Source organism: Urocitellus parryii, chromosome 3 (assembly GCF_045843805.1).
Source record: "Urocitellus parryii isolate mUroPar1 chromosome 3, mUroPar1.hap1, whole genome shotgun sequence".
Taxonomy (NCBI): domain Eukaryota; kingdom Metazoa; phylum Chordata; class Mammalia; order Rodentia; family Sciuridae; genus Urocitellus; species Urocitellus parryii.
The window spans coordinates 198,464,209-198,476,595 of NC_135533.1; the positions used below are offsets into that span (position 1 = coordinate 198,464,209).

Consider the following 12,387-nt stretch of genomic DNA (forward strand, 5'->3'; position numbering starts at 1 on the left):
TAAATTTCTATGCTAGTTTTTAACATGCATACTGTGCCAGACAAAGTTGGTGTCTATTGAAAATACCACCAGGAAGCTGGGTAGGGTGGCATGTGCCTATAATCCCAGTGACTGGGGAGGCTGATGCAGGAGGATCACAAGTTCAAGACCAGCCTCAGCATCTTAGCAAGACCATGTTTCAAAATAAAAAATAAAAAGAGCTGGGGATGTACCTCATTGGTAAAGCATCCCTGAGTTCAATCCCCAGAACCAAAAGAAAAAATACCACCAGGACAGGACTATCTAAAGACACATTTGGCAGTATGTATACAAAAAAGGACCCTGTATAGTTTTAACACAAACCTTATACAGCCCTACACTTTTAATTTTTTTCCTTAAAAAGAGTGACTTAGAGGCTAGGGTTGTGGCTCAGTGGTAGAGCACTCGCCTAGCATGCGCGAGGCCCTGGGTTCAAACCTAAACACCACATAAAAATAAACAAAATAAATGTATTGTGTACAACTAAAATTTTTAAAAAAAGGAGTGACTTATATACAGGGGGGTTAAATACTTTGTAGACAAGAAAAAAAAACCTGTACTAGAACCAACTTAGTCATATTCCTCTTTATACTCTTTATCTTCTTTGTCTACTGTTCTTCCTTCTTTCTCTTGCTTTTTTCAACCTGAAACACTCCCTTTTTTTTGCCCTGTCAGGTTTTCCTTTAGCTTGGTAGGCAGAAATATCCTTTTCATATTTTCCCCTCAATTTAGCAGCTCTCTTTTCATAGGGCTGCTTGTCATCTGCAACAATGTTATGCTACACCTCTTCCAATTTCTTTACGACATCAGTGGATAGACAGGCCAGGATGTTCTTCTTTGATTTTTAGGTGATACTTAGAACAAGAAAGCTGATGGAGATCTCTTGGATGCATTAGGATCCTTGAACTTTTTTGTCTCCCCTATAGGAGGGAAAAAGGTTTTCATTTCTCTTTCATAAAGGGCCTTGTCTGCCTTTACCACGTCTTCATATTTTTGTTTCGTCTTAGCAGATGTGGTCTTCCACCTCTCTGAGCACTTAGAAAACTCTGAGAAGTTGACTGCAGCATCTGGGTGCTGCTTCTTGTGCTCCTCCCGACATGTTTGCACAAAGAACGTGTATGATGAAATTTTGCCAGAGATTATAAGGATTGATGAAAATACTTTTGTTGGGCTGGGGTTGTGGCTCAGTGGTAGAGCACTTGCCTAGCATGGGCGAGGCACTGGGTTTAATTCTCAGCACCACATATAAATAAAATAAAGGTTCATTAACAATTAAAAAAATACTTTTGTTATACTGGTATAAAATATACATAAAAGTGATATTTAATATAGATACATAGATTTTTCAAGATTCTGACATGACTTTATATACATTATTCCTAACTTAAAAATTTTCCCCTTTTCCTCCGTTATTCAAGATCAGCTTCAAATTTTTGAAATTGCTTCAGACTTTGGCTTCATTAAAACTATAGGCTCAGAATGTTGACAGGAAAATCTTGTCATATGAAGTCATTTATGATACCACTTATCCATTAGAGATATTTGTTTTTTTTTAAGAGAGAGAGAGAGAGAGAGAGAATTTTTAATATTTATTTTTTAGTTCTCGGCGGACACAACATCTTTGTTGGTATGTGGTGCTGAGGATCGAACCTGGGCCGCAGGCATGCCAGGCGAGCACGCTACCACTTGAGCCACATCCCCAGCCCGTTTTAGAGATATTTGTAATGCAGTCTGTTTGTTTTGCCCTTAAAGTAACTGAATGAGATGGTCAGGAGTAAATTAAAACCATAATGATTCATAGAGTAAATCAAGTGATTTCGTGTCTGTACCAAATATGACTTATATTTGACCCACAGTTCATTCTGACTCTATTAAATCTGAATAAATAAAAATATTCATACAGAAAAAGATTTTGTTAAATAAGGGGGAAAGGGACTCCGAAGACTAATTATAAATTAAAACTCCTTTTCCAATTTTATTAAGACCCTTTCAAGTAAGTTTTTTAAAGTAAAACTTTTTATGTTAAGATAGTATTAGCTCTCATTCTCTCCCATTTTCTAGCAATCACACCACTTTTAACTTGTGGCATCACTGCTCTCACAGTGAATGGAATGTGTGCTTGTGTATTGTGTTCTAAACTTGTCTTGAGTTTTGGTGTATAATATGATAAATAGCATTGGACATAGTCTACATATACAGTCTCAACTGCTTTGAAGAGTTTAAAGGAGTACTTATTACTTCTCAGCCTTTGGGCTAAGATCCAAATGTAAGGGAGTCACTGAGATCAAATTTGTGACTTATTTCTCTGTGGCACGGTTAAATCAAAGTTGCAGACTTCTCATTTCTTAGTTATTGCAGAAAGTATTAGTTCTTCTGGGGAAACATGATCTGTTCTCTTTCTGCTTTTTTGGGGAATAGAATATGAATATTAAGTGTGGGTGGTACAGTTCAAGAAGCTGGTTCTGGGGATTGAATCCAAGGCCATTTAACCACTGAGCCACATCCCTAGCCCTTTATTCACTTTTTATTTTGAGACAGGGCCTTGGCAAGTTGCTGAGGCTGGCTTTGAACTTCAAGTTCTCCTGAGCTGCTGGAATTATAGGCTATGCAACTGTTAATTAACAATATTCTGGGAGCTGGAGTTGTAGCTTAGTGGTAGAGTGCTTGCCTAGCATGTGCGAGGCACTGAGTTCAATTCTCAGCACCACTAAATAAATAAATAAAGGAATTATGCCCATCTACAGCTAAAAATATTTTTAAAAAAGGAATATTCTACTGGTTGCAGTGGCACATGCCTCTAATCCCAGCAACTAGGGAGACTAAGGCAAGAGGATCATAAGTTCGAGACCAGCCTCAGCAACTTAGTGAGACCCTGTCCTGAAATAAAAGAAGGGCTGGGGTTTTGGCTCAGTGGTTAAGCTCCTCTGGGTTCAATCTCTGATACAAAAAAAAAAGATGGCTGTGGGGTATGGGTCACTAGTAGAATGCCTGCCCAGTATGCATGTGATCCTGGTTTCAGTCCCTGGCACAACCACCACAAAAAAGCCTTGAATATGGTTCATAGTTCAGGTAAGGTACTAAAAGGGATATGATATTCAGGGCCCCTGAAAAAGACACTTAACATTCTATAGTTTTAGGACTGGAACGATTTTGGCTTCATATTAATAAAAAGAGCAAATGGATTTGATCTCCAGCACCACAAACAAAAACAGTGGAACTCTTTTTACTTGGTATCTCTCAGTTAAATTCTTCCCCACTAACTCTTTAGAAATTAAAAAGAATTAGAAAAATGGACTTTCAAATTATTTATTTTCTTTCTCCTATATATAATTTGGTATATATAATCAATTTGCTTATTGGTTTTTCTTCCCCATGTGTTTTATTTCAGTTGGTCGCATTATGTTTCAGCTCTTCTCAGACATATGTCCAAAAACATGCAAAAACTTCCTTTGCCTATGCTCAGGTAAGTGAATTTTTAAATTATTTCTGATGAGAAGTCATGGCATGTAGTCTTACCTACCTTTCTTTCTTCCTTCCTTCCTTCCTTCCTTCCTTCCTTCCTTCCTTCCTTTCTTTCTTTCTCTTTCTCTCTTTCTCTCTTTCTCCCTTTCTCTCTCTCTCTCTTTCTCTTTCTCTCTTTCTCCCCCTCCCTCTCCCCTCCCCTCCCCCTCCCTCTCCCTCTCCTGGCATAGTATTACCTTTAACAGAATAGATATTTTCCTGAAAAAATACAGGTCTTTGGAAATGGCTTTTGCAACCAAAAACATAATCGTACTACCCTATGTGAGATTAAGAAAGCATTTCATAAGAGGGAAAAGAAAGAAATGGTCTTAAAAATGAAAAAGAAAGTAAGAATCTACTTCATGTGATGGAATCTTCTATACATTGTAGTTTATAAAATAATAGACACTTTAAAATTGATTTGTTTTGGTAGAACTTTACAAATTTTAGTATTTTACAAATTTAGCACTTCAGATTTCAGAAGCAGTATAGGGCTAGTCAAGTGTAATGGCATACACCTGTAATCCCAACTACTTAGGAGACTGAGGCAGAAGGATTGTAAATTTGAGGCCAGCCCTGGAAACTTAGTGAAACCTGCTTTAAATAAAGAGTAAAAAGAGTTGGAGATCTAGCTTAGTAATAGAATGAGCTCTCTGGATTCAATCCCTAGAAACATATACACAGAGAAAGAAAAGAAAAAAAACAAATTTAAGGCTAGAAGATGGAGAGGTAGAACATAATAAAATTGTTCTTTGTTGTGTATAACTGGATTTATGTCCTAAATAAGTAGAAAAATGGAGATAATATTAGTTTAAAATGAGAAATAGCAAACTAAAAATGTAAAATTCATACTTCTTCACACACACACACACACACACACACACACACACAATCTTTGCATCAACTTCCTTGATCCCATTCTTTTATAGAGAAATAAACATCCCCAGTTTTCTCTCTTGTAGCATGTAGAGTGTGAGCTAACAACTGCTTTGTATTGTTTACTTTGATTTGTGTGTATACGTATGTTTTTAAATTGTCACATCATTTATTTATTTTTTTTATCTCTTAAAATACCAACTACACAGGAGGGATTTGGCAGTGGAATAATTGGTTGGTTCTTTTCCTTGGAAGGATGGGTTTGTAGCTAAACTTCGATTTTTTTCTGTTTTCCCCCCAGGGGAGAAAGGCCTTGGGAAAACAACTGGGAAGAAGTTATGTTATAAAGGTTCTACATTCCACCGAGTGGTTAAAAACTTCATGATTCAGGGTGGGGATTTCAGTGAAGGTAGAGCTAAAAGTTATGTTCTCAATTCCATCTGTCAGTTTTTAAAGCATCTCATTATTGCTTTTTAATTGAAATATCTTATCACAGAATAATTGAAATGTTATATGGTTGGTGCATAGTTGTGGGATGGACAAATGCTATGGATCCAAAATGTATGAAAACATAAGATACTATGACATTTAACTTCTTTTTATGTAGTTTATTTTAGTAATATTACAATTATGTGATAAATACCCTTAAAATGAATGCCAAAGTACTGTCCAATTGAATTTACTCTAGAATTTTGTTGGTGTGATTAATGCTTGAAATAGTGGGTCCTAGAGTCATTTTTTAAAAATGATATTATAATATTTTAAAGATGAAGTTAATTGAGGACTCTTTAAGTTATGGTTATATGTACCACTTATAAAGTTCACGGTTTCCTTCAGCAAATTAAAACCATTCAAAATAATCTATATGTATTAGTACATTTTTAATTTTCAGGATGGCTTAATATAGCTCATTATTTACAGGTAATGGAAAAGGTGGAGAATCAATTTATGGTGGATATTTTAAAGGTAAGGCCTAATATTTTATGGTCTTTTGTTTCAGTTCTGATATTAAAGCAAGTTTGGTCATATACTTTTAATGAAAAGAGGTTTACTTATAGTTCACTTTTTGCATGAAACTAATGCTGCATGAAAATACTTTATCTGCATGAATTTGGGGATAAATTATATTGTAATATAACTTTTAATTGACAAGATTAATTAAGGCTAACTTTATGGTTAAACATGACTTTCAGCATGGAGGTTAGGCAACTATATTCATGAAAACTCCTATCTTCCTGCCTAAAACTGTCAACATATTCTTTTGTTTATAGAGAATGTGGTCTTTTGCAAAATGAAAAGGTAAGAGAACAAAGCTCAGTAACACAAACTCCAATTCTGTTCCCTTGCACCCTTCCTAATAAATTTATGGACAGTCTGGGTCAGGTTGTGGCTGGATTTCTATATTGCTTGAAGACTTGGAAAATAATTTTATGTTATTTCATAAGTGTATGTGTATCTTTTTTTTCCTTTCCCAATGAGTTATTTGTTCTATATCAGGGGAAAGAATCTAGCTGGTTTTTTCCCCCTAAGCCAAGCAATTTCTTTGAATAAAAATTGGTATTTTCTTCTTTCTCAAAGGTTTGTATGTTTTCTTTTGTATACTAGAAATATATGATGGTATTTTATTCCTACAGTAGTAGCATTTGCATAAATCTAACTATTGCACTTGCCCCAAAAAGCCTTAGAAAAGTCAGTTGCAGAAATTTATAATGGGATCCAATTTTACTAGGTTTTAATGCTATAAAAGCTTCAGTGTTATAATAGTCTTTTATATTTCCTTTGGGAGAAAATGGATTACTACTCTTTTTCAGAAGCCTGTTCCCAAGGTAATCATGTTTTAAAGTTTTCTATGTTTCTGTTTGTTCTAAAGAAAGATTTGTTTGTATGAATGTCAGAAGGAATTTTAAGTTAATAAGGGTGTTTCTGCTGGAATTAATATGATCTCTAAGTGATCTTTATGGTGATTTTTTTTCCTCTGAATTAGTAAGAAACAGCTCTTTAGCTGGTTCTATCTGCATTTAGCAATTTAAATTTAATGCTGTAGGCCACTTTAATGTGGTTGTTCCTGTGGCAGATACTTTTATATCTTAAAATTGTATTTTGCCATTTCAATTTTTATTTTTACAAAAGTTAATTCCTTAGATAATTTTGTGATCTGATTGATAATGCACATACTTAATTTAGACATGTCCTTAAAACTTAAAATATCTAATTCTTTTTGCTTTTATAATATAACTTCAACTCAGTTGAATAATAATTTACCATATGAAAATTAAACAAATAAAAGGATTATTAAACACCCATATATAGTACATTTGGCAGGCTAATTGGAAATTTTGGAAGAAATGAATTTTACTGTAGAGATTTATCTAAAAATTTCCTTATTAGTTTTTCCTGCAAGTTAACAGCTTATGTACTGCTTAGCCAAGTATGTTACTACAAAAAGTGACTATTCTAAGGCTGTTTGTATAAAATATTAAATATATGTTCTTTTCTTTAAGGCTTTCATTAGTATCTTTTGGCATTTTTATGCTCTTTTTTGATTAGTTGAAAAATTTTTTCCTAAATATTGTCAAGTATCTGTACTGACCAGAAGAGGAATTTCATCCTTTGCTTTCTATTTATTACTTGAGCATTACTTTAAAAGTGTCTTATAATTGGGAGACTGACGTATTTGTGTTTTCTTCAAACAGATGAAAACTTTATTCTCAAACATGACAGAGCGTTCCTTTTGTCAATGGCAAATCGAGGGAAACATACCAATGGTTCCCAGTTTTTCATGTGAGTAGGCATAATTCAGAGATGAGCTTTTCCTAAACAGAGAAGCGCTGTTCATGAGAAAGATGGTATAGTTAAAGCAACTTTAATGCTAAAATTCTGTCAGCTTGGGTTTTATTATTAATTTCTAATGTTATATAGTAACTGGTAATCTTTAACAACCACCTCAGCATTCAGCATATATCCTGGATTTGAAGAATGGAACTTAAAAAATGTAACTTAAAGATATATATTATTTATGCTGTTGATGTGAGAAAATAAATTGGCTTTGGCCCTTACCAAATTTGAGAACTTGGTTTATGAAAACTGGATTGGAATATAAACTATTGATGCACATTTAAAAATTCTTCATAGTATAGGACCAGATAGATGTACCCTCAGCATGGAAAGCAGTTGGTTTTAGTAAACCATTGTATACCTGTTTTTCTCTCTTACTGTTGCTCTTTGAGCTAATTTTCAGAGAGGTACCATTATTTCCTGATGTCATATGGAAGTAGGTGATTTGCTGTTGAACCAGCATTTTAAAAAATTTAAATTTTTGTCTAAATGTATTCTAAAACCTATTTTTAATTACAGTCCCATCATATGGAATAAAGATAGTTGTGTGCAGCATGAGGTTTAATGCTTTTGATTGAAAGTAAATCTCACTTATCCTGTATACGTTGTAGAAATATTTTATTCATGGTTTATCAGAAAACATTTTCTTTGACATCTTTCTGAATGGATGAGTATGAAGGGCGCTTCCCTGTCTTTAAAGGACCAAATTATTCATATAAACTCATATTTTAAATTTGTCTAAAAAAATAGATTTTCAACATGATCTGATAATGTTCAGATAAGGGACATTCTATTCCTAAGAATGTCCTAAAAATGGAAAGCTGATAAAAGACGATTATGCTTGAAGTTATACAGGAAAAAATCCTAAGACAGTTGTTCCTGTATCTTGTTTTGATCCCATAGCTTATTAGTTATAATATGTGTTTATTAGAGTAGTTTTTTATTCTTAACATTCTTAAGGGCCAATAAAAAATAGAAATATTTTTAAAACTTTTTTGTAATGACTTAATGTATAAACTGTTTACTCTGAGGTTTCCCATTTCCATTTTTAAGCTTATCTGAACTCTGAACATGAAAAACTATTCATTGGTCAAGAAGCTACCATCTGAGGGCTCTAAAGTTTCTTTTAGATTTCCTTTTTTTATATTTTTACATTTAGAATTTGATTTATCAGGTAGCAGCAGCTTCTTGCCATTATCACAACATGTAGATGAGTTTGTCTACAAAGTGAATTAAAGATGCTGTACTTCACATAATAATTAAGACATAGTCTGCGAGATTCTCTTCAAAAAACACAGAAGTATCTTATTTTTGTGTTATTTAGTTAATAACTCTTTTCTAGGAATGTTTAGTAAAAACCATTACTATTTTCAGTATGGCCTACTTTTATATTGGATTGCTATTTTTGAAGAGGACTGTCAAATATTTAACATCAATAAGTTAGGATTAAAAATTGTAAACTCATTTTCATGTGGCACTATGAACTTGTGATCAAAAGAAAATTTTCACTGGGTACAGTGGTACAAGCCTGTAATCCCAGCAACCCGGGAGACCAACCGGGCAACTTAGCCCTGTTGCAAAAATTTAAAAAAAAAAAAAAAATGCTGGGGATAGAGCTCAGTGGTAAAGTGCACCTGGGTTCCTCCACTACCATTAAAAAAATTAAAAACGAAAAAAGAAGAAGAAAGAAAAGAAAATTTTCTCCTTATTATTATCTCATGAAAATTCAGGCTGAAGTTTATTTCTGGAAAAAAGTTTGACAGTTAAGAGTAATTTTGTACATGTGTACACAAAATCCTCATCCACCTTTTTTTTTTTTTTTTAAGAAACTTATGCTTGGGCTCTTTCCTTATGATGGCTGAAAATACCAATATCATGAGTTGCAGGATAAAATCAAACTAACATTCATATTTCTGAATAAAACACATCTTTGCATTTGTGGAAAGAGTAGGTAAAGTGGATATGGTGACCCATAAAAAAACAAATCTTTGAAACTTCATGGTTCACAAGCCCAAATCCTTTTGGAGTTGAAAGTAGTAAAAAAGTATATGGTATAGTGTTTAAGTTGTGTTATGTTATCACAGATAATAGCTGTGATGGTCATAAAGCTAAGTGATGGTTTCCCACTGGCTTTTATCCTATTACCACACCCCTTCCTAGGGACACCTTTAGCAGCAGTTCTGAAATCTGAAAAAGAAAGGATAGCTAAAGAATCGATGTTAAAAAGGACTGCCTTTATAGTTCATGTTTTAATAGGCTTAATGAGGACTTTTCATATATTTTTGCTTAAGTGTAGCTTATGTTATAAACCTATTGTTCTGCATTTCCTACGGTCTAAATTTGGTGCTGTTAGTGTGATTCTTGGCACAATGTTGCACAAGGATTCATGTGCTTTGTGAATTCTTGTTTTACACAGTTAACAACTCCCCTTCTAAGGCATACGTCATTTTTATTCAACATAATTTTGCATATATTGCTTTCTTTGACTGGGATAATTGTACATGTGATGAAAGTCAGATTTTCTTCTATAAAGCTATTTGTATATTTTATAATAACTGCTTATATCTGCTGCTGGTTAGTCTTAATGACTTTTGCTTTTGGGGGCTTATTTAGAAGAAAACGAATTCTTTTTGGAATAGTTCTCAAACATGAAATAAGTGGTATATGCCACTGTCTCCACAAATCATTAAGGAAACAATGATTTGTTCATTTGAAGCATTTTTTAAAGGAATTCAAAGACCTCAAGCTAGGTGTATGACACATACCTATACCAAGCTGCTTGGGAAGCTGAAGCAAGAGGATTGCGAGTTAGAGGCCAGCCTGGGTATCTTAGTGAAATCTTGTCTCAAAACAAAATAGAAAGGGTTGGGCACTTAGCTCAGCAATAGAGTGCTTAATTAGCACGTGTAGGGCCCTGGGTTCAATCCCCAGCTCTGCAAAAATAAATAAATAAAAGCCATAGAATCATAGTCTTAGAGTAGAAATAGAATTAGAAATCATCTAAAACAACCTTTTCATTCTACAGGTAATGCTAAATAAGGAAGAAGAACCATGGAAAATCCAGATTATAGAAACTTTATTCATATTATGAAAGAAATTGTTAGGGAAAGAATGCTGCAAACTTTAAGCTACATAATTTTATTTATGTCTCTGTTCTGAATTTAGTTAAGTATTAGAGACAGCAAGCATTTTGCTCAGAAAGTGATATTTGGGGAAACCTTTTTCCTTTTTGCTGGTTAGTAATAATTATGGATCTAATTTTTACTGTTTTATATGCATTATTTGAAAAGGTAAAGATGTGGAATAAGACAGAATTAAGATTAGGTACATAGCTTATATTTTGTCATTAAATGACCTTTTTAAGATAGGACACTAGGTATCAAAAGCCTTGGTTATGTTTTGTTTCCTATATACCTTGAGTTCTTTTTTATCTTTTCTTTTTTGTTAAGTATCTGTCCCTACTTTTTAAAAGTAGGGTGGAAGTTGTCATAAAAAGAATAAATCCTTTGTAAAATGCTCCCAAGTTTCTGAATATGTGGAATGTTTATATGCAAACATTGTCTTGCCAGAAGGAAATGTTTATATTTGCCTAAGTTTCATCAGTCTGAAAGGTGTCTCAAAGAAGCTTAAGGCCCATCTTATCTAAATCAGGAACAGCAGTCCATGAGTTGCTTTAAGAATATTAGTCTGTGCAGGCTTTATGTTACAGCCATCGAGTAAAGAAACCTGCAGAACTTTAGAGAACAGTTCCTGTTGCTGGCTACTGTTAGTAGTCATGATAATTATAAAAATATAAGTAAACAAGATAATATAGAAAAGCCAAGCTTTGACCCTTAAACAGTTTGGGAGACAGGCAATATTGGGGATTGAAGCCAGAGCCTTGTGCATGCTAGGCATGTGTTCTAGTCCTGAACTACACCTCAGTCCTATTACATTTTATCCGTCACAAAACGAGAGAGAGAGAGAGAGAGAGAGAGAGAGAGAGAGAGAGAGAGCGAGCGAGCGCGCGTGCGCGCGCGCGCGCATATGTGTGCTGGGGCAGTGGAATTTGATGCTCTAGAATTGTTTGACATCATTTAAAAAACAGACTTGCAAGAGGCTACCCACCTGAATGAGAGGCGAGTGCTCATCATTTCAGGATACCAGAGCAAAGGGGGAGGTAAGGGCAGTTGGTTTTAAGGCATTTTTTAAAGCTATGTTAACATTTGGGGGTAGATTGAGGATAGAAATGTTGTTTTTACCCACTTATCATTAATTTATGTGAGGAAAAAAAATGCTAGTAAGTGTTAATAATCTGAGAAATTCTAACTTTTTAAACCTTCCTTTTTGGGGGTTGGGGATTAAACCTTTGCATGTTAATTTTGGAGTTTTCCATGAGCTAAGATGTGTGTGAATCTTTTTTTCCTTTTTTATTTGTCAGATGTGCATGAGTCTTAACCTATAAGCCAGCTTCTCTGATTATCAAATATCATCCCTAAAATTCAGGCTTAATATTACTTAGGGTTTATGTGGCACATGTATCAGCAACATGGAAGAAATTTTGTATCTAGTAGTTTTTATGGTTTTGATTACCTTAATACTAGTGCCGAATTTTAGAAAGCTCTTATATTTTGGTGACTTTGGGATACATAGGTAGAGCACTGTGAGGTGACTATGTTAGTTTCTGTTGCCATAATAAAAGCTTCATCATTAGATATAGTTTGGTTCCTCTTCTGTTCAGTGTCATAGTTTCAGGAATTGAAATAAGAGAATTGCATGTTAAAAGCTAAATTAGAAGTAGGTTATCTTTATTTCCTTTTTTTGTACTGTTTTATACGTGGAGTACTTATTTTTTACAGTATTCATGAAACCCCACATTCTTTCAAACATGTTCTTTTGACACTAATCCATGTGTCATTTACAAGAAATTAAAACTTATTTTTAAATATTTCAGGAGTTAATATGTCTAAAGCACCCATCAAGCTTTTTGTCCATGGCAGAATAGGGTTTTTTTTTAATCTAAGTAGTAGTAGTAGATACATTTACAGTTAAAATTGAGCAGTGTGTTTTCTTTGAAAAAGTCTTTATAATATGGAAAATCAGAGACTAGATAGGAAAACTATTTACTATAGCCAAGATTATAGTTTATATTATGGTGTTCAGTCTCCTTTCAGTACA

The 12,387-nt window shown here is 33.8% G+C and overlaps 1 protein-coding gene and 1 pseudogene across 4 annotated transcripts in view; one reads left to right on the top strand and one right to left on the bottom strand.

Annotated features, from left to right (window-relative positions):
• Nucleotides 1-12,387, top strand: part of Nktr (natural killer cell triggering receptor) — a 45,299-nt gene that overhangs the window by 12,186 nt on the left and 20,726 nt on the right. For 2 of the 4 annotated variants that reach the window (XM_026408073.2, XM_026408074.2), the window contains exons 3-6: nt 3,407-3,481; nt 4,697-4,804; nt 5,317-5,361; nt 7,089-7,176. In XM_026408073.2, the coding sequence (XP_026263858.1) occupies nt 3,407-3,481; nt 4,697-4,804; nt 5,317-5,361; nt 7,089-7,176 (316 nt within the window). Of the gene's footprint in view, nt 1-3,406; nt 3,482-4,696; nt 4,805-5,316; nt 5,362-5,666; nt 5,695-7,088; nt 7,177-12,387 lie in introns of those variants that run through there. The other 2 variants (XM_077796283.1, XM_026408076.2) reach the window with 2 other exon arrangements.
• Nucleotides 589-1,879, bottom strand: LOC113196266 (high mobility group protein B1 pseudogene; annotated as a pseudogene).